The following is a 19,867-nucleotide window of genomic DNA, read 5'->3' as shown; positions in this document are numbered from 1 at the left end:
AATAGGCAGAAGGGGCAATATTATTATTGTAAAACTGGAAAGTGTCTGGGTTTAACTGGGCAGAGGGCAGTGAATGTGATTGTGGTACTTGGTTTATATAGCTGTCAAAATGTCACGGCAAGATTCGAACCGCTTACTGAACCACTCAGGCGGAAGCGAGGCTTCAGACGTCATCTATGACGTCATTGGTCTAAAGTGATACAAGCCTCGATACGCGCTTCACTGAAAGCTTCCAGGATTTCTCGACTCACGCTCCAAAGCCTCGGCTCAGAACATAACATCACTACCTTAGGGCAGTCGTGTCCTAATGGTTAGAGAGTTGAACTTGTGACCAGAAGGTTGCCGGTTCGATTCTCAGGGCCGGCGGGTAATGACTGAGGTGCCCTTGAGCAAGGCACCTTACCCCTACTTGCTCCCCGGGCGCTGCAGTGATAGCTGCCCACTGCTCCGGGTGTATGTGTGTTCACGACTTGCTGTGCGTGTGTTCACTACTCTCTGGATGGGTTAAATGCAGAGGTCACATTTCGGGTATGGGTCACCATATCTGACTAATAGGTCACTTTCACTTCACTTCACCTTTTTTTGAAGCAGTGAACAATAGACTTGAAATATGTGAAATATAAAGCGTTTTTTGAAATTAGGAACATGAACATCCATTGTTAAACACCCAAAACACATAATCAAAGCCTCAAAAACAGCAAAAGAATGGCTCATTTAAAGCTCTCCACAGTCATGTCCCGGAGTATCTTTCTCAAGTCCCTTGGCATATTTAAAACGTCTTTAAAAACAAACTTTTTTAAGCAAGTTTATTGTTAAGTTTTTTTGTATTCTTATACTGTTTCTTGTTTATTTTTCCTCTTATACTTTTCTGTAAAGTTTGGGTAGGGAAATGAGGCTGCAAGCCTTAGAGAATTGGTCCACAAACGTTTGAATTGTTATAATTATTTTACATTTACAATTAGGCATTTGGCAGATGCATTTATTCAAAGCGACTTACATTGCATTATACTATACATTTTTGTTTTTGAGTATGTGCAACCACTGAGCAACAGGAAAGCCTGGGAGGGTGGGAGATCAAGTCAATGTTAATGTAAGACCATGGGGAATAGGTAGCACGTTTAGCCGTTGCACATATGTGGCAATTTTTAACAAATCTAATAGAGTGTCCCACCAAAAGCGGTTTCTAAGCAGTTTTGTGGTAGTGGAATTAATTGGGTGGACAGTGCTTAGCAATACACGTACCCACCTTGTGACTTTCTCCCGCAAATAAGAGGCAACATTTGAGTTTCACGTATCCGTCTGTGTTTCCACAGTTGTTTTGGACTTGTATTACTTAGTTCCTGTTTCCTGTCTTGTGTTGTAATACTTTGCAGTTATTTTTCCCATTGGCTTTGTGTTTATTAGTTTCAGGCAGCGGTTCTTAATCCTGGTCCTCGTGACCCCCCCACTCTGCATATTTTGGAAGTTTCTCTTATCCGCCTTCAGAGGTTTGCTCAATACGACCAGACGTGCCCTCTGGAAGTGGACATCACTGGATATTCTGTCAGCCGCAACACAGTTTGTTCATGGAGCACTGGTGATTTGAATTAGGTGTGTTTAACAAGGGAGAGATGCAAAATATGCAGAGCGGAGGGTCGTGAAGACCTGGATTAAGAAACATTGGTTTCTGGTGTTACTTGTTATCCCTCTTGTTTTCCCAGTCTATTTAAGCCCTAATGTTTCCTTTGTCTGGTGTTGGTCATTGTTTGTATTGCCTGCTGTGGATTACCTGGTTTAGTTTGCCTTGTGTTATTTTCTGGTTTTCTTAATTTGTCTGCCTGCTTGTCCCTAATAACAGAACGATCTGACCGATTATGGATGCAGCAGCTACCCTTGTCAGTCTACAGCTAGGTCTTTTGTCTGCCTAGCTAGCTGTAGCTGTAGTGAGCTTGCTGTATTTGCTTGAACTGGACTAGTAGCTGTCTGTTAGCAAATGACTTTTGAACTTCCTGCATTGCTTTTAAGGTAAACTGTTGTTTGTTTGTTTGTTAAGTAGCTGTTGTTAGCACCTATCCATCTAGCTTGAGTTACTTTTACCTAGCACTTAAAGTAACTTTGGAGCCTTGAGCTGTTCATTGAGTAGATGTGCTCAGCTGTGAAGCAATCACTGACCCATTAAGCAATCAGTGAGCCTGTATTATAGTAGCACTGATTTCTGATGCGGCAGCCCTCATGTAAAGACCGATGCGGTAAAGACCCCTGTAGCCTTCCACAGTCTGCTTGTCTCCACTGGTAATGCTAGGCGACTTCAACATCCACCTAGACAAACCACAAGCAGCCGACTTCTTATCTCTCCTCTCCTCGTTTGACCTTCACATGTCCAACACCCCCCCACCCACAGAGGAGGACAACAGCTAGATCTTGTTCTGACTCTTAACACCGCTAATAATATTCTAGTTACTCAAGTCAAGTCAGGTAAAGTTGAGCTATATTGTCATTCCGCTACATGTGGGGAAATACAGTGGAACAAAATGTCATGCCTCACAGGACCACAGTGCTACATAAATACTGACATACTACAGTGGAGTGAAACAAGAATAAACCTTTACACAAACTAACCTACTAATTTACTGAGAGAGTGACTAAATATACTACTATATGCAGATGTTACAAGGAGGACATTGTAAGTCAGGCAGATAGCTGGGGAACAGTGCAAGATGATTTGTAGTGCAAGCATGTAAACATAGTACATGTTTTGAGACTTTTGTGAGATTATGTACACAAAGCAGTGTGTGTGTAAAAAGTGTCTAGTGTTGTGCCTTCTTAGGGAGTGACGTGGTGTTGGTGGTCCAGGTTAGATCCTCTATGATGTGCACCCCCAGTAATTTAGTGCTGCTGACTCTTTCCACAGTTGTGCTGTCGATAGTCAGTGGGGCATGGTCAGTCGAGTTTCTCCTAAAGTCCATCACAACCTCCTTTGTCGTCTCCACATTGAGGGACAGGTTGTTTGTGCCACACCATACCACCAGCTGTGCCACTTCCTCTCTGTAGTGTGTTTCATCATTGTTGCTGATGAGATCTACCACCGTTGTGTCATCAGCGAACTTGATGATGTGGTTGGAGCTGAACTTGACAGTGCAGTCGTGGGTCAGCAGCGTGAAGAGCAGCTGGCTGAGCACAAAGCCTTGTGGGGCACCTGTGCTCAGTATGGTTGTGTTTGAGGTGTTGTGGCCAACACGGACTCACTGAGGTCTTCCGGTTATAAAGTCCAGGATCCAATTACAGAGATAATTGTGAATACATAAAGCTTTGTTGCAGCTCTTCCGCCAAAGAAATTGAATCAGGTGGCATTCCTTGGCACGGAGGGGCATATCATGCAATTCATTCCATTACTTAATTTGGCCTAGATTACAGCAACATGGTTCATATTAGTGCGTCATCATTGCGCATAAAATTTATTTTGAATTTGCACCGGTAAATGTGGAGCAAAGACCTAGTAAAAAGAAGAAAACACAGGCTATCACACCAGCATCAGCACTGGTTTGAAATGGTATAAAACACCCAAGACATTCTGTAGAGTTAGTTTTAATATTTCAAAACTGATTTAGCTTCATACATTGTGAATTACAATAACTATCTGTGAGAACTATTGCTAAAAATAGAACAGAGACTTGAGATGTGACTTGGAGTCCACCTCAGAGACTTAAGACTTGACTTGGACTCCACTTTAAAGACTTGAGACTTGACTTAGACTCGACCTCAAAGACTTTAGACTTGACTTGGACCTCCGAGACTTGTGAACATGACTGTTACTTACATATTACATGCATGAGTACCCGCTTGCTGGTGATAGGCTCTTTTGGAGGCGCTGTTATTTGATAAGTGCATCTTCAGCCTTCAGAGAGCAGCATTTGCAGTGGCATTTTAAAGAAAAGACGTTTTCAGCAATGAAGTCGTAAAACAACAGATGTACTGTGTTTGTTGAATTTAACACAAATATAGATTAAGATACTGATGGACTATTGTTCTTTTCTGTACTGAACTAATATTTAAAAGTTTACTTTCGTTTTCACAAAGAAGGATCACGGCCAACCAAAACTATGCCCGAAGTTACTCTCTCTCAAAAATTGTCATTACTACAAATTTCGGAGTAAAAATAAATACTTAAAACACCACATTTAGGTTAGCTATACATCCATTTGTGTGACGGTAGTAGCCTACTGCATCGCATGAGTTTAGAATTAACGTAACGCCATCGTCTGCTGGTGTGGATGCAAATATAGGTATAATTATGTTTACAGTTATCTCAAATCCTGAATGTTCCCCTCGAATGCATATTGCAGACCTTTCTGTCAGGAATCAGCATGTCATTTCTCCAGAAATTCTTCACTATTTCCCCAGGGAGCGCAAAATTTACACTGGGAGCACATGGCTGATACCGAAAGCTTGTCGGACATAGCAGCAGGAAAGAAGGGGGCGGGGTTTTGCGAAGGGTCAATTGGCAGACCTCTTATCTTCTCAACCAGATAAAACGGCAGAATTTTTTTTTATTTTCAACTATATTTTCAGTTCCCTTTCTGTCGGTCTCTCAACGTTGTGTCGAACCGACAGAATGGGGTTTGTCTTGAGAACCTATCATCTTCTGAGTATTTAGAAAAGGCCAATGAAAATTGGCGAATGAAATCCTCCCCGGATGTCCGGGTATAAGAGGGAAGCCGGCGTGCTCATTCATTCACCTTTTGTTCTTCAGAGCCTACGCATCTGATGAGCTTCTCTACGATCTTTGGTGATCATTTTCTGCTGGAATCTTCGACGTGGACAGCGGACGGTCCCTTCCTGCAGTGACTCTCCCCTGGGCGTCTCGGCAGTTCCGGAGGTGTTCGAGCAAATTTCCTTTTCTAAAAGAGCAAATTTCTCCAGCGTGGCTTGTCCCGCTGTTCTCATGGGTGCAACACATCATCGAGGAGGGGGACGGACACGATGCCTGCTTCCAGTACGCTGGGGCAGACGTTGTGGATACGTTCTGCCCGCACTGCGGGCGGTGACGATTCAGACGTTGCGTCACGGTGGCTGTGTTCCACGGGACTCAGCCACCATCTGTTTGCTCCCCGTTCCGTGGCGGCAGGACTACGGCCCTGCCTCCGCTACGGCAAGCAGCGAGGGTGATATGAGGATTACTGTGAGCGATAATCCGCCAGCCACTGGCTCACGGACCGTTCCACCTTGTCTCGCTCGTCTGACCGTTCCCCAGGAGACGGTCCGCGTCTTATTCCTCAATCACGTATTCGGACACGATGCGTGATGATGAGATGTCTCTTGCAGCATCGGGGGGTGACGTACTGCCATCCGACTCCGACGATTCCTCGGGCTCCCTCCCTCGGGGGGTCGAGCCCAGGAAGAAGCGGAGTCGAATGTCGCCATGCTTTCCCGGGCCGCCGTGAGTGTTGGGTTGCAGTGCCCGCACTGCCTCTCCCGGCGCTCGCGGCTGGCTACATGGCGCCTCGGGTTTGAGCGCGGCTCCAAGCCGCGCCCGCCCCCAGTGCCGTGTTTACCGGAAGTGCATGAGGAACTTTGAAGACCTGGAACGCCCCTTTCCGGCACGTTTCACGTCAAACAAAGTTCTGTCACCCTCTCTTCCCTCGAGGTTGAGACAGCTAGAGGATCGTCGATGTCCCCCAGGTGGAGTATGCCGCCGCGGTGCACTCGTGCCCGTAGGGGCGGCCACGGGGGGGGCTCGACCTAGACTCCCGTCCAAAGCATGTGGGGTCTCGGCATCTCTGGTGTCGAGAGCTTACATTGCGGCGGACCAAGCTGCCTCCTCTCTCACGCTATGGCTCCTGCCAGGCCAGGGCTTGAGAGAGCTCCACGAGGGTAAGACCGACCCAGCGCTTATGCAGGAACTCCGCGCCGCCACCGACCTCGCTCTACGGGCGACCAAGGTGAACGCGGGCCCTGGGTCGGACGATGTCCACACTTGTGGTCCATGAGAAACTCCTCTGGCCGATCCTTGCGCAGATGAGTAACGCCGGAAGGTCCGCTTTCTCGACGCACCCGTCTCGCAAGGGGGGGCTGGTTGGTGTTACTGTCGAGCGCAGCGCCCCGCTCACCCCCCGCCCGTCGGGGGCGCGAGACCCGCACGCGGCCTCCCCGGAGGGTTCTCGACAGTAAAGAAGCAGTCCTCCGTGCGGACTCGGCCGCCTCGGCCGTCGATCCCGTGCACTGTCTGCTTCCCAGCAGCCCTGGTCCTCTTCGACGCCCTCCAGCTCTGGCGCCCCCCACTCAGGCGGCCCCCCCTGGAGGAGACAGCGAAGAGGAGACCATCGCCCCATCAGCAGCGCGAAGCGGCCCTCATGGGAAGACCTCAGGGGGATGAGGCTACCATTGGGCCCGACCCAGCCACATCGCTGGGAAGTCGGATAGGGACGGATCCTGCCCCTCTCTCCATGCTGCGCCCACTTACTCTCAAAAAGAGAGTTTCTCTCTCTCTGGGTTATCAAAGCCGCTCCCACCCTCTGCAGACGGTGAACGGCAAACTCGACGTTGCGTCATGGCGAAGCGCAATGTCGAGTATAAACACCAGCCCTCAGCACTCTCAGTCAGACAGTGCGTTGAGCTGCGCAGTCGCCAGGCAGGAAAAACAGCAGAGCGATCTCCTCCCCGGGGACCTCCCCCGGCAAGGAATCCGTACTGCTAGCCATCGAACCACCCCCCGGGGGACATGAAAAAGATCGTACCTTAGTCCCTGTCTCATTTCTGGGAGCCTGTCCGGCTTCCCAGACTGTCAGGCTGGCTAGGGAAGACGATCCGTCTCGGCTACGCGATCCAGTCGCCTCACGCCCNCCAAAGAAATTGAATCAGGTGGCATTCCTTGGCACGGAGGGGCATATCATGCAATTCATTCCATTACTTAATTTGGCCTAGATTACAGCAACATGGTTCATATTAGTGCGTCATCATTGCGCATATAATTTATTTTGATTTTGCACCGGTAAATGTGGAGCAAAGACCTAGTAAAAAGAAGAAAACACAGGCTATCACACCAGCATCAGCACTGGTTTGAAATGGTATAAAACACCCAAGACATTCTGTAGAGTTAGTTTTAATATTTCAAAACTGATTTAGCTTCATACATTGTGAATTACAATAACTATCTGTGAGAACTATTGCTAAAAATAGAACAGAGACTTGAGATGTGACTTGGAGTCCACCTCAGAGACTTAAGACTTGACTTGGACTCCACTTTAAAGACTTGAGACTTGACTTAGACTCGACCTCAAAGACTTTAGACTTGACTTGGACCTCCGAGACTTGTGAACATGACTGTTACTTACATATTACATGCATGAGTACCCGCTTGCTGGTGATAGGCTCTTTTGGAGGCGCTGTTATTTGATAAGTGCATCTTCAGCCTTCAGAGAGCAGCATTTGCAGTGGCATTTTAAAGTAAAGACGTTTTCAGCAATGAAGTCGTAAAACAACAGATGTACTGTGTTTGTTGAATTTAACACAAATATAGATTAAGATACTGATGGACTATTGTTCTTTTCTGTACTGAACTAATATTTAAAAGTTTACTTTCGTTTTCACAAAGAAGGATCACGTCCAACCAAAACTATGCCCGAAGTTACTCTCTCTCAAAAATTGTCATTACTACAAATTTTGGAGTAAATATAAATACTTAAAACACCACATTTAGGTTAGCTATACATTCATTTGTGTGACGGTAGTAGCCTACTGCATCGCATGAGTTTAGAATTAACGTAACGCCATCGTCTGCTGGTGTGGATGCAAATATAGGTATAATTATGTTTACAGTTATCTCAAATCCTGAATGTTCCCCTCGAATGCATATTGCAGACCTTTCTGTCAGGAATCAGCATGTCATTTCTCCAGAAATTCTTCACTATTTCCCCAGGGAGCGCAAAATTTACACTGGGAGCACATGGCTGATACCGAAAGCTTGTCGGACATAGCAGCAGGAAAGAAGGGGGCGGGGTTTTGCGTAGGGTCAATTGGCAGACCTCTTATCTTCTCAACCAGATAAAACGGCAGAATTTTTTTTTATTTTCAACTATATTTTCAGTTCCCTTTCTGTCGGTCTCTCAACGTTGTGTCGAACCGACAGAATGGGGTTTGTCTTGAGAACCTATCATCTTCTGAGTATTTAGAAAAGGCCAATGAAAATTGGCGAATGAAATTTGCATGCCGGGCTCCTCCCCGGATGTCCGGGTATAAGAGGGAAGCCGGCGTGCTCATTCATTCACCTTTTGTTCTTCAGAGCCTACGCATCTGGTGAGCTTCTCTACGATCTGGGTGATCATTCTTTCTGCTGGAATCTACGACGTGGACAGCGGACGGTCCCTTCCTGCAGTGACTCTCCCCTGGGCGTCTCGGCAGTTCCGGAGGTGTTCGAGCAAATTTCCTTTTCTAAAAGAGCAAATTTCTCCAGCGTGGCTTGTCCCGCTGTTCTCATGGGTGCAACACACTCATCGAGGAGGGGGACGGACACAATGCCTGCTTCCAGTACGCTGGGGCAGACGTTGTGGATACGTCCTGCCCGCACTGCGGGCGGTGACGATTCAGACGTTGCGTCACAGGTGGCTGTGTTCCCACGGGACTCAGCCACCACCTCGTTTGCTCCCCGTTCCGTGGCGGCAGGACTACGGCCCTGCCGTCCGCTATGGCAAGCAGCGAGGGTGAGATGAGGATTACTGTGAGCGATAATCCGCCAGCCACGGCTCACGGACCGTTCACACCTCGTTTCGCTCGTCTGACCGTTCCCCAAAAAAGACGGTCCGCCGTCTTATTCCTCAATCACGTATTCGGACACGATGCGTGATGATGAGAGGTCTCTTGCAGCATCGGGGGGTGACGTACTGCCATCCGACTCCGACGATTCTTCGGGCTCCCTCCCTCGGGGGGTCGAGCCCAGGAAAAAGCGGATGTCGAGATGTCGGCCATGCTTTCCCGGGCCGCCGTGAGTGTTGGGTTGCAGTGCCCGCACTGCCTCTCCCGGCGTTCGCGGCTGGCTACATGGCGCCTCGGGTTTGAGCGCGGCTCCAAGCCGCGCCCGCCCCCAGTGCCGTGTTTACCGGAAGTGCATGAGGAACTTTGCAAGACCTGGAACGCCCCTTCCGGCACGTTTCACGTCAAACAAAGTTCTGTCACCCTCTCTTCCCTCGAGGTTGAGACAGCTGGAGGATGCGTCGGTGTCCCCAGGTGGAGTTGCCGCCGCGGTGCACTCGTGCCCGTAGGTGGCGGCCACCTGGGGGGGCTCGACCTAGACTCCCGTCCAAAGCATGTGGTGTCTCGGCATCTCTGGTGTCGAGAGCTTACATTGCGGCGGACCAGGCTGCCTCCTCTCTCCACGCTATGGCTCCTGCCAGGCCAGGGCGTTGAGAGAGCTCCACGAGGGTAAGACCGACCCAGCGCTTATGCAGGAACTCCGCGCCGTCACCGACCTCGCTCTACGGGCGACCAAGGTGACCACGGGGGCCCTGGGTCGGACGATGTCCACACTTGTGGTCCATGAGGAACTCCTCTGGCCGATACTTGCGCAGATGAGTAACGCTGAGAAGGTCCGCTTTCTCGACGTACCCGTCTCGCAAGGGGGGGCTGGTTGGTGTTACTGTGGAGGGTTCTCGACAGTAAAAAGCAGTCCTCCGTGCCGCAACTCGGCCGCCTCGGCCGTCGAGTCCCGTGCACTGTCTGCTTCCCAGCAGCCCTGGTCCTCTTCAACGCCCTCCAGTGACCTGGAGGAGACAGCGAAGAGGAGACCATCGCCCCATCAGCAGCCGCGGGCAGCGGCTCTCATGGGATCACCTCAGGGGGATCGAGGCTACCATTGGGCCCGACCCCAGCCACAGCGCTGGTAGGTCGGATAGGGACGGTTCCTGCCCCGTCCCTCCATCTGCTGGCCCCCTCTGGGGGGCTGGCGCCCACTTACTCTCAAAAAGGAGAGTTTCCTCTCTCTCTGGGTTACCTCAGCCGCTCTCACCCTCTGCACGACGGTGAACGGCAAACTCGACGTTGCGTCATGGCAAAGCGCAATGTCGAGTATAAACACCAGCCCTCAGCACTCTCAGTCAGACAGTGCGTTGAGCTGCGCAGTCGCCAGGCAGGAAATATGGCAGAGCCGATCTCCTCCCCGGGGGGCCTCCCCTGGCAAGGAATCCGTACTGCTAGCCATCGAACCACCCTCCGCGGGGGCGATGAAGCAGATCAACCTCTAGTCCCCTGTCACAGTTCTGGGAGCCCCCAGACTGTCAGGCGGGCTGAGGAAGACGATCCGTCTCGGCTACGCGATTCAGTCGCTACACGTCCGCCCAAGTTCCGGGACGTCCTTTTACCTCAGGCAGAGGCAGGGATGCCCCCGTACTTCGGGCGGAGGTCGCCTCCCTTCTGGTGAAGGGAGCGATCGAGCCCGTCCCACCGGCCGAGGTGTTCAGCGGGTTTTACAGCCCGTACTTCATTGTCCCTAAGAAAGGCGGAGGGTTGCGCCCTATCTTGGGTCTGTGTGTTCTGAACAGGCACCTACACTAGCTGCCTTTCAGGATGGTCACGCAGAAGCGCATCCTGGCGTCCGTCAGGCGTCAGGACTGGTTCATGGCAATCGACCTGAAGGACGCGTACTTTCATGTCTCGATCCTCCCTCGACATCGGCCGTTCCGACGGTTCGCGTTCGAGGGACGGGCATATCAGTACAGGGTCCTCCCCTTCGGTCTGTCCCTGTCTCCACGAGTCTTTACGAAGGTCGTGGAAGCCGCCCTCCTTCCCCGTAGGGAAGGAGGTGTGCGGGTACTAACTATCTCGACGACTGGCTCAAGTTTTGGCACACTCTCGAGATCTGTTGTGTACACACAGGGACCTGGTGCTCCGGCACCTAGATCGGTGGGGCTACAGGTCAACTGAGAAAAGAGCAAGCTCTCCCCGGTGCAGAGCATCCTCTTTCTCGGTATGGAACTCGACTCTGTCCTCACGAGCGGCCCCGCTCCCCCCCCGGGGGGGGCGCGAGACCCGCGACGAGGAAGCCCGCACCCTCGCGGCCTCCCAGAGGCAGCGCGACTGACTAGCGCGCCCGATCAGTGTTGAACTGCCTGAAGATCAGACAGTCAGCGGTCCCCCTGTAACAAGAGGCTCCTGGGATACATGGCATCCTCGGCGGGGGTGGTCCCCCTCGGGTCGATGCACATACGACCGCTCCAACACTGGCTGCAGAGTCAAGTTCCTTGGAGAGCGTGGCACACCGGCAGCAGGCGTATGGTCACACGCTTTTCTGCCGACACACCCTAACCCCCTGGTCTCCATGACCTTCTTGCGGACAGGGGTCCCCTTTGGGATGCCTCCCTGCAAGGTTGGGGTGCCGTGTGCAACGGGCAAGCAGTGTCGGGGCGGTGGACGGGCCCCCGCCTGCGTTGGCATTTCAACTGCCTAGAGTTGTTGGTTGTGCTACTTGCATTGAGGAGGCTACTACCTCTCGTGCAGGGAAGCACGTGCTGGTCCGGTCGGACAGCACAGCTGCTGTGGCGTATTCTTTCACTCACAGCAGCTAACATGACTCGCCCGACGCCTCCTCCTCTGGAGTCAGCAGGTGATCAGCTCCCTGCGAGCCACACACATCCCAGGCGTCCTGAACCAGACAGCCGATGCGCTCTCTCGTCAGTCGACGCCTCGCGGAGAGTGGCGACTCCCTCCCCGCGCAGCCGGCTCATTTGGGGCAGTTCGGCCAGGCACAGGTGGTCCTGTTGCCTCCCCGGACTCCACCCATTGTCCGCTTTGGTACTCCCTGTCCGAGGTACCCTCGGCACGGATGCCCTTGCGCACAGCTGGCCGCGGGACAAGCGGAAGTACGCTTCCCCCCAGTGAGCCTCATTGCACAGGGCCTGTGCAAGGCCAGGGAAGAGGAGCATCAAGTGGTACTAGTTACGCCCCTTCGGCCTAACCAGGACTTGGTTCTCGGAGCTGAGGCTCTGACAACAACTCCCCCCTGGCCGCTCCCCCTGGCGGACAGCTTCCCCAGGGGAAGGGGCACGTTACGGCATCCCAGGCAAAACCTGGTCTCCATGTCTGGACGGGACGAGGAGATCCTGAGTGACCCACCCCCGGTCCGGTTGGGACGTCACTCAGGCTAGGGCTTCGGCCACTGGGCGGCTATACGCCCATAGGTGGCGCCTCTTCTCGTCCTGGTGCTCTTCTCGGCGAGAAGACCCGCGGAGTTGCTCGGTCGGGTACGAGCTGTCCCGTCCTCAAGAGAGACGGGGGAGTAACCTCTCCCCCTCCACACTGGGAATGTATGTAGCCGCTACGGCCGCTCATCATGACCCAAGTGCTGGGTAGCCTCTGGGACAGCACGACCTGGTCATTAGGTTCCTAAGGGGCGCGAGAGGGTGACCACCTTATCCGCGCTCCGTACCCTCTTGCGACCTAGGTGGCGGGCCTCAAGAGGCCCCGCCCCCTTCGAGCCTCTCGGGGTTGCCGCTCTTTCTCAGTCTTGATAAAGACGGCTTTCCGCATGGCGCTCACCTCCAAGAGGGTAGGGGATCTACAAGCACCCTCCGTGTCCACAGATTGCCTAGAACTCGGGGCCGGGATTCTCACGTTATCTTGAGACCCCGCCCCGGCTACGTGCCCAAGGTTCCCACCACTCTCCCGAGAGACCAGGTGGTGAACCTGCAGGCGCTCCCCACCGGGGAGGAAGACCCAACCTATCCGTGTTGTGTCCAGTACGCGCACGGCGCCTCTACTTGGACCGCACGCAGAGCCCAGAAGCTCTGAGCAGCTCTTTGTCTGTTTCGGAGGTCAGCAGGAGGGCTGTCTCCAAACAGAGGCTGGCGCACTGGATCGTGGATGCCCTCGTTAGGGCATACCGATCTTTTTTCCTGCCCGTTGGGGGTGAGGCACACCCCTCGTGGCTGGCTCAGGGCGCCTCTCTGGCAGACATCTGCGGAGCTGCGGGTTGGGCTATGCCTAACAACTCCGTGAGGTTCTAATACCTACGCGCGGAACCGGTGTCAGCCCGCATCCTGGCAAGGTGTGGGACCGGCAGCCGGTAGGGCATACGCCTGCGGAAGCCCTTCCCCCTCCGGGGGGAGCAGTGGCGATCCCGCCTCACTTCTTTCCCCTCGGGTAAAGAACAGGCATTCCATCCATCACTAAGCACCCTTCCAGGGGGCAGGCTGGGCAGAGCAGCCCTGCCCCCTTAGGCCGGGGAACAGTTGAGTTATCTCCCACATAGCTCTAACCGGACCTAGTGCTCCAGACGTGGTAACCCCCCCTCCGTGGGCTGTTCCGTCTGATGTATCCTCATGAATGGTTCCCACCTTGGCAACCCATGACCTCCCCAGGTGGACTCCCACCTTGCGGTTAACTCCTGCAGTCCGCACATTCCTCCCATGAGTTCTCCCCTGATGGTGAGACCATGTGGTGTCTCCACTAATTCCTCCCTACGGTAGGTAGTGGCCTCTGCAGCGTTTTTCCCCCAGGGGGGAATAATGCTTACCCAGTGGCCCGTACGGTGCCGGGCGGCTTCTCGCCATTTAGAGAACTAGGCCTCCGCCCGTGACGGCCGGTGACAGGGGCTTCCCAACTTTGTGTAAAGCTCTGGGTCCCCCTTCCTCTCCACTGGAGGGTCATAATTTCGCGTTAGCGTGTTCGTCTGACTCGCCCAGGCCAGTCAACGTCGCTCCGCAGAGATTGTGACGCGGCTCAGTGCTGTGGCGTTTTCCATAGGAACCCCATTCTGTCGGTTCGACACAACGTCGAGAGACCGACAGAAAGGGAACGTCTTGGTTACGGATGTAACCTCGGTTCCCTGATGGAGGGAACGAGACGTTGTGTCCCTCATGCCACAACACTGGCCGCCCACCCCAGCGGTCGGGGGAGGATGCTTTAGGCTCCTCAGACCAAAGGTGAATGAATGAGCACGCCGGCTTCCCTCTTATACCCGGACATCCGGGGAGGAGTCCGGCATGCAAATTTCATTTGCCAATTTTCATTGGCCTTTTCTAAATACTCAGAAGATGATAGGTTCTCAAGACAAACCCCATTCTGTCGGTTCGACACAACGTCTCGTTCCCTCCATCAGGGAACCGAGGTTACATCCGTAACCAAGACGTTATAGTTGTACAAATGAAGTCATTCGTTATTAATTTATTATGTGGGAAAATTAGTAAATAACAATAAAATATAACAACTTTTATTTGGCAACTGATATGACTAAGTCTTAATAAGTCTTCATCTTTCATGAGTGCACATGATTAAGGCCTAGTTTTGTTTTTGTAAAAGACCCATGCAGAAGGTCGTTGTCTCATCTGTTTCATATTTTTTGCCAACATAAAAACTTACAGTTAATAGGTACTAATTAAGTCTTCTTATCATTTCTGAACTTTTTAGTGTTTCAGTCAGTGATGGCTTTTAACATCGATCCTATTTCCTGGAGATATTTCTCAGACCCCGCACGGAGCCAAAACACTGCTTTTGGCTATAAGATGATACAGGAAGGAACCAGGTAAGAGCAACAAAGTAAAAACCCTGCATTTCTTTTTGACCCTTGCAAAAAGTATAATATGTACATGTATTTACTGTATATATCCTCTATCGTCACTGTCCGATCAAAAACCCTGAATCTCCAAAAAACGCTACTTTTAAGGAGATGGAAAAACACTGTGGGTGGGTTGCACCAACAAGGATTAAATTTAGCAGAATTTAGAGCTAATATAGGGTTTGTTGATTCCAGTTTTATTTTAACTTGAGTTGTGTTGCACCACTTAATTTTAATCACTGAGAAACAAATCATAGATTAAAACGTAAACCTGTATTAAAAACTCATCACTTATGAATAATTTTGTCCACCATGATGGATTCGCCACTGTAAAATGCAAATGCATTTCTTTTTCTGTTTCTTATATAAAAGCAGTGGCGGCTAGCACCGCCCCACCAAATTATCCAGAGAGTGCCATTTGCAGTGGCAGTATTATGCTCCTCTTCATCATCTGTGTTCCTGTGGTAGTTCATCTCTCAGTCTAATTCCTAAATTATACAGTACTGCTAGAGCAACAATGTATTCTGGTGTTGTTTCAAGCTTTGTTCGTAGCCCATTCTGCAAGCAAAGAAACTGTTTTTTCCAAACACTAAACACCCTCTCAAAAAGATCCCTTGCTGCAATGTGGCAAGTGTTGTAGTATTTCTCAGCAGGGGTTGTAGGGTTCAGAAGGGGGGGTCATCAGGTATGCACGACAGGGATATCTATTGTTAACTACTAGGTGGCTCTGAAATGCGGGGCTTTTATTGAAGATCCTGCTGTCATGTGTAGGTCCTGGCCATCGAGCTAAAATGTTGGTGATTTGGGCCATCTTATCACATAAACATTGATGGAACAGAAGCGTTTCCTGTTGCGAAAGAGTTCTCCATTTTGTCCACCTGGATTTTGAATTGGAATTTGAGTACAGTCAATTGCTCCTATAACTCCTGGAAAACCTGCTCTTCTGTAAAATCCAGCAGATGTTTCTCCTGTTGGGGCAAATATTATAAAATGTGTTTTCATTGCTGCAATTGCCCTTAATACTCTATACAACACTTCTGCTCACAGTTGATTCATGTACTCCAAAAATATCTCTGTCCACCATTTGAACACAACCAGTAGCATAAAATCATAAGGATATTAACAGCTAGAGCAAGGGTGGTGCTGCTGCATTTCTGTCACTGCCATGTCTAATTGTTGGCTCGATTAACTGCACTTGACCTTATTGCAGTTCCCTTGTTAAATCCGTAGCGTCTTGAAAATCATTGTCGTAAAACTCAACTCAGCTCAACAGTAGTACATCCCAAATCATAGTATGCTGACATGAGCACTCTTAAAATACCTGGATGGTCTACTGTGATGGTGTACTGTTTCCATTGAAACTTCGTAGTGCAGATCTATGGACACTCAAACAGCTGATATTACGTACAAATTACTGCGAGATAAAATTCTATAAAATTCAAGAGATTCTTCACTGAATTAATAAATGTAAGTATACATTACTGTACATAATAAATAATGAACAAATATATACTTAATTGCAAAGAAGGGCTGTATTTTGATGATCATTAACAATCACAGTGTTGTCCAGACAACAGCAGCCACTTCCACTTTGCTTTAGTATATCCCAGTGCATACTGGTTTGCTGCACACAAAAATGTATATACTTTTCCATAACAAAAATAGTACATAGGCCTACTTTAAGGGCATGGTATTACTAGCCGAATTGGGATGCAGTAAGTGATTTTAAAAGATGAAATTCAGTACATCCTTCGTGATAGTTAAGCCAAAAATGAAAATTCTGTCATCATTTACTCACACTCTTATCATTTTAAAACTGTATGAATTGCTTCTACAGAACACACAGTGGTGTAAAGTATTGGAGTTAATCTAGTTAGTTACTGTGGGTACTTAAGTATCTTTAGCTACTTTGTAGTTTTACTGAGTATCAAAGATATCAGCAACTTTTACTCTCTCCTTGACTACAGTTTTGAATAAGTATATGTACTCTTTACTCCACTACATTTGTACTAACTAATGCAATTAGACATTACATTTTGCATGGCACCTAACTTTTTCTGCAGCAGTTGATTTCTGCTACTGTAGAAGCAATATTGCCATTTACAGGGCATTGAATGAACTATAGTGCAAAAAGACTTTGACTTTTTAATTTGACTTAACATTTCTTTATTGATCTGTTACACTAAAGAGACTTTTTTGAAGCATATTGGTTTACAGCTTAACTGAGACTTGGGTGTTTTCTAAGAGTTGTATTATATGGTGTCGACCTTGATTTGTTGCAATTTTGAGGTTTAGTTTTATTAGGATTTCAGAAAATAAATTCAATTGCTCTCCTCACTAATCAACTGTTTCTTGTTTTTCACTTAGATGTTGAGGACTAGGGCTTCTAGGGCTACATTATGAGTAAAATACATAAGTACTGTTAAAATCAGATACTCTTAGGCTTTTACTCAAGTTGTTTTGGAATGTGTGACTTGTGACTTGTAACTTGTAACGGAGTAATTTTCTCTGCAAGGTATCTGTACTTTTACTCAAATATGGGTTTCAGGTAATCTTTACACCTCTGAGAAACCGAAAGAAGATATTTTGAAGAATGTTGTTAACCGGCACCCATTCACATCCATTGGTTTTGTGTCCATACAATAGAAGTGAATGTGTGCCGGCGATGTTCGGTTAACAGCCTTCTTCAAAATATCTTATTTTGTGTTCTGCAGAAGAAAGAAAGTCATACAGGTTTGACTTGACAAGAGGGTGAGTAAATGATAATAGAATTTTCATTTTAGGCTTAACTACTTTTAAAATAAACCATGCCATGTACATGCAAGCAGATGAAACCAGATTATAAATGCAACACGCTCTAAGCGTTTAGCTCCCATAGAAAATCCTTATAGAAAAACTTTTTTCATTATAGTACATCAAAGCAAGGATTAGGCATTTTATAATGTTCTAGTGAATCACTTTTTAATTGACAAAACAACATTTTAATTGACTTACAGGTTATAAGGTTTATTGTAGCTATGTGGGCGCTCACTTTGTTCTGTAATTTGGCCACAATCTCACGTTATGAAAGATGACGTGCACACAGGCAATTTTTTACTATATGACTCTGTGACTAATGGTAACCATTTATGAAAAAAATGACCAAAAGTGGAGATTCAAGGTTTCTGTTGGACAGTGATGATATGTATTATTGGTACATTTATTTTTTTGGTAGTTTTGTAATGAAGAAAAACACGCATGTTTGTAAAATTATGTTTTTCTATGAAACAAACTCATAAATATACCAGAAAAACAAAACTTTGCTTTGTTGTATTTGGTGTATTTGGACTCTGATAATCACAACTTGCAGCTATACTGTTGTGTTCACAGTATCACTGAAAACTCATTTGAACATGTTCTGAATGAAATAATTATCAATGATAAACCTAATTCCTTGAAAAATAGGTTTTATTTACTACATTGTCTTCAAATAAAAAAAACATTAAAACAGTTAGTTATTGCTATTTTTAGTTTTAACACATATTCTTCCCATAGTCTGATTGTGAGTGATCCATTAATTCAAATCAATCAACAAAGAGGACAGATTTATAATTGTCCTGTTGAGTCAACTCCTTGCAGACGACTTGTTATTAAAGGTATTTAGGTTTTAAACGTATATTTTTAAGTAAAGGCTTATTTAAAGTTCAAAATCTTAATTATTATTATTTATTAACATGTGTTAAAGTTCCCCCTGAAGCTGTCAACATGTCTCTTGGACTTTCCATGATTCAAGATCCATACTCTTCAAAACTGGCGGTAAGATCAGGCACATAACACAACAGAGATCATTTTATTTGTATATAAATAAATATACATCAAATTAATTCTTGGAATATTAAGTTTTCATCACTGTAAAAAATGATTTGTTGACAATTTAAGTCATATTGTTGCTTTGACTCAGTTAAATTTAGGACACATGAGTATTATTCAATGTACGTGTAGTTGTTGCAAAAATTAATTACAGAGCATACAGAAATTTTAATACAATGAACTGTAAAACATAAAATGATTTGGTAAATGTAACAACGAGGCTTTGGGGTTGTTTGAATCCATAAGCTGATGTTTTATTAACAGAAGTGCAAACAAGTCCAAAACGTAATCCACAATCATAAACAATAGAACAGTCAAGTCAAAGGTAATCCAAGAGACAAGACAGTGAAAAAGGCAGTCAAGGTCATACACACTGAGCAAACGATAGCAATGGAATAATGCCCAGTAATGCAGGTAAACTAGCAATAGGTTGTTTGCAATCACATGTTTTTATGACGCGCAAGGTGCGACTGGAGGGCAACAAGTTATTTTCCTCCATAGGAATTCACTATCACAAACTCAAAGTACCTACGTTTAACGACATGAACAACGACCAGGTAAGCCCGTATTTCTGTCAAACCTTACTTGTAATAAACACTAGCTTCCATTAAAAGAATGAGCTCTTATTAAATGTTTAGGTACGTAGGTAAGCGTTTTAGAAAGTCATCCGGCTTGGCTCATCCCAACCGCAGATTCAGGTTTACAAACCACTTTTATTTCCGTTTCTCAATCAATTCTTGCATTTTCCCCCTTCACGAACATCAACTTTTGCTACATAATAAAAACACCTTTCATTGGTTGATCGATTTGAACAGTAAAAAACGACACAAAACATAGTTATTAGAGTTTGTTATAGTGAATTCCTATGGAGAAAATCACTTGCTGCCCTCCATCGGCATTTGGCGCCCATGACGTCTTGTGCAAACAACCTATATTTCGCAAAGAATCCATAGCTGTGTCCCAATTCGGGGGCTGCATCCTTTCAAGGCTGCATTTTAAGACCGATTGCATCACAGCAGCGCAACTGAAGGCTGGTAAGTCTGTCTTGGTTCAAAGGTTGCTTCAAATGCAGCCCCAACATGCGACCTTATTTCTTCAGTTTTTTATGGATAGAACAACACTGCGTCCGAAATCGCCTACTTCCATACTATATAGTAGGCGAAAATGAGTATGAGTCATGAATAGTATGTCCGAAACCTCAGTTTGCAAAAAGCAGTAGGCAAGAAATACCCGTATGTTCTACTACTTCCACCGAGATTAGTGAGTGTGGATCGGATGGACACTTTTCTATCCCTGATGCCACGGGAGCTGAGCAATGGTTAAATTTCAAAAGTAAATCAAATAAATAAAGCGGAAAACTTTAAGGCGGACATCTGTTTTTAATGTAAATGCCAATAAATGAATTTCTCGTGACTAAATTATGTTTTCATCAACGCTCATGTATAGGTTGTTGTTAATACATCATAGGTCAAAGAGCATACGGGTCACATGACCATAAAA

General features: G+C 47.7%; 1 protein-coding gene across 1 annotated transcript in view; it reads left to right on the top strand.

The window, feature by feature from the left end:
* The window catches only part of LOC130568929 (integrin alpha-X-like), a 107,312-nt gene that overhangs the window by 20,086 nt on the left and 67,359 nt on the right, over positions 1-19,867 (top strand). The window contains exons 2-4 of the mRNA XM_057358185.1: positions 14,371-14,485; positions 18,053-18,153; positions 18,243-18,313. Of these exons, the coding sequence (XP_057214168.1) occupies positions 14,371-14,485; positions 18,053-18,153; positions 18,243-18,313 (287 nt within the window). The remainder of the gene's footprint in view (positions 1-14,370; positions 14,486-18,052; positions 18,154-18,242; positions 18,314-19,867) is intronic.

This window comes from Triplophysa rosa, linkage group LG18 (genome assembly GCF_024868665.1).
Source record: "Triplophysa rosa linkage group LG18, Trosa_1v2, whole genome shotgun sequence".
Classification (NCBI taxonomy): domain Eukaryota; kingdom Metazoa; phylum Chordata; class Actinopteri; order Cypriniformes; family Nemacheilidae; genus Triplophysa; species Triplophysa rosa.
The sequence above is the reverse complement of the archived record's forward strand: the minus strand, read 5'-3'. Positions and strand labels throughout refer to the sequence as shown.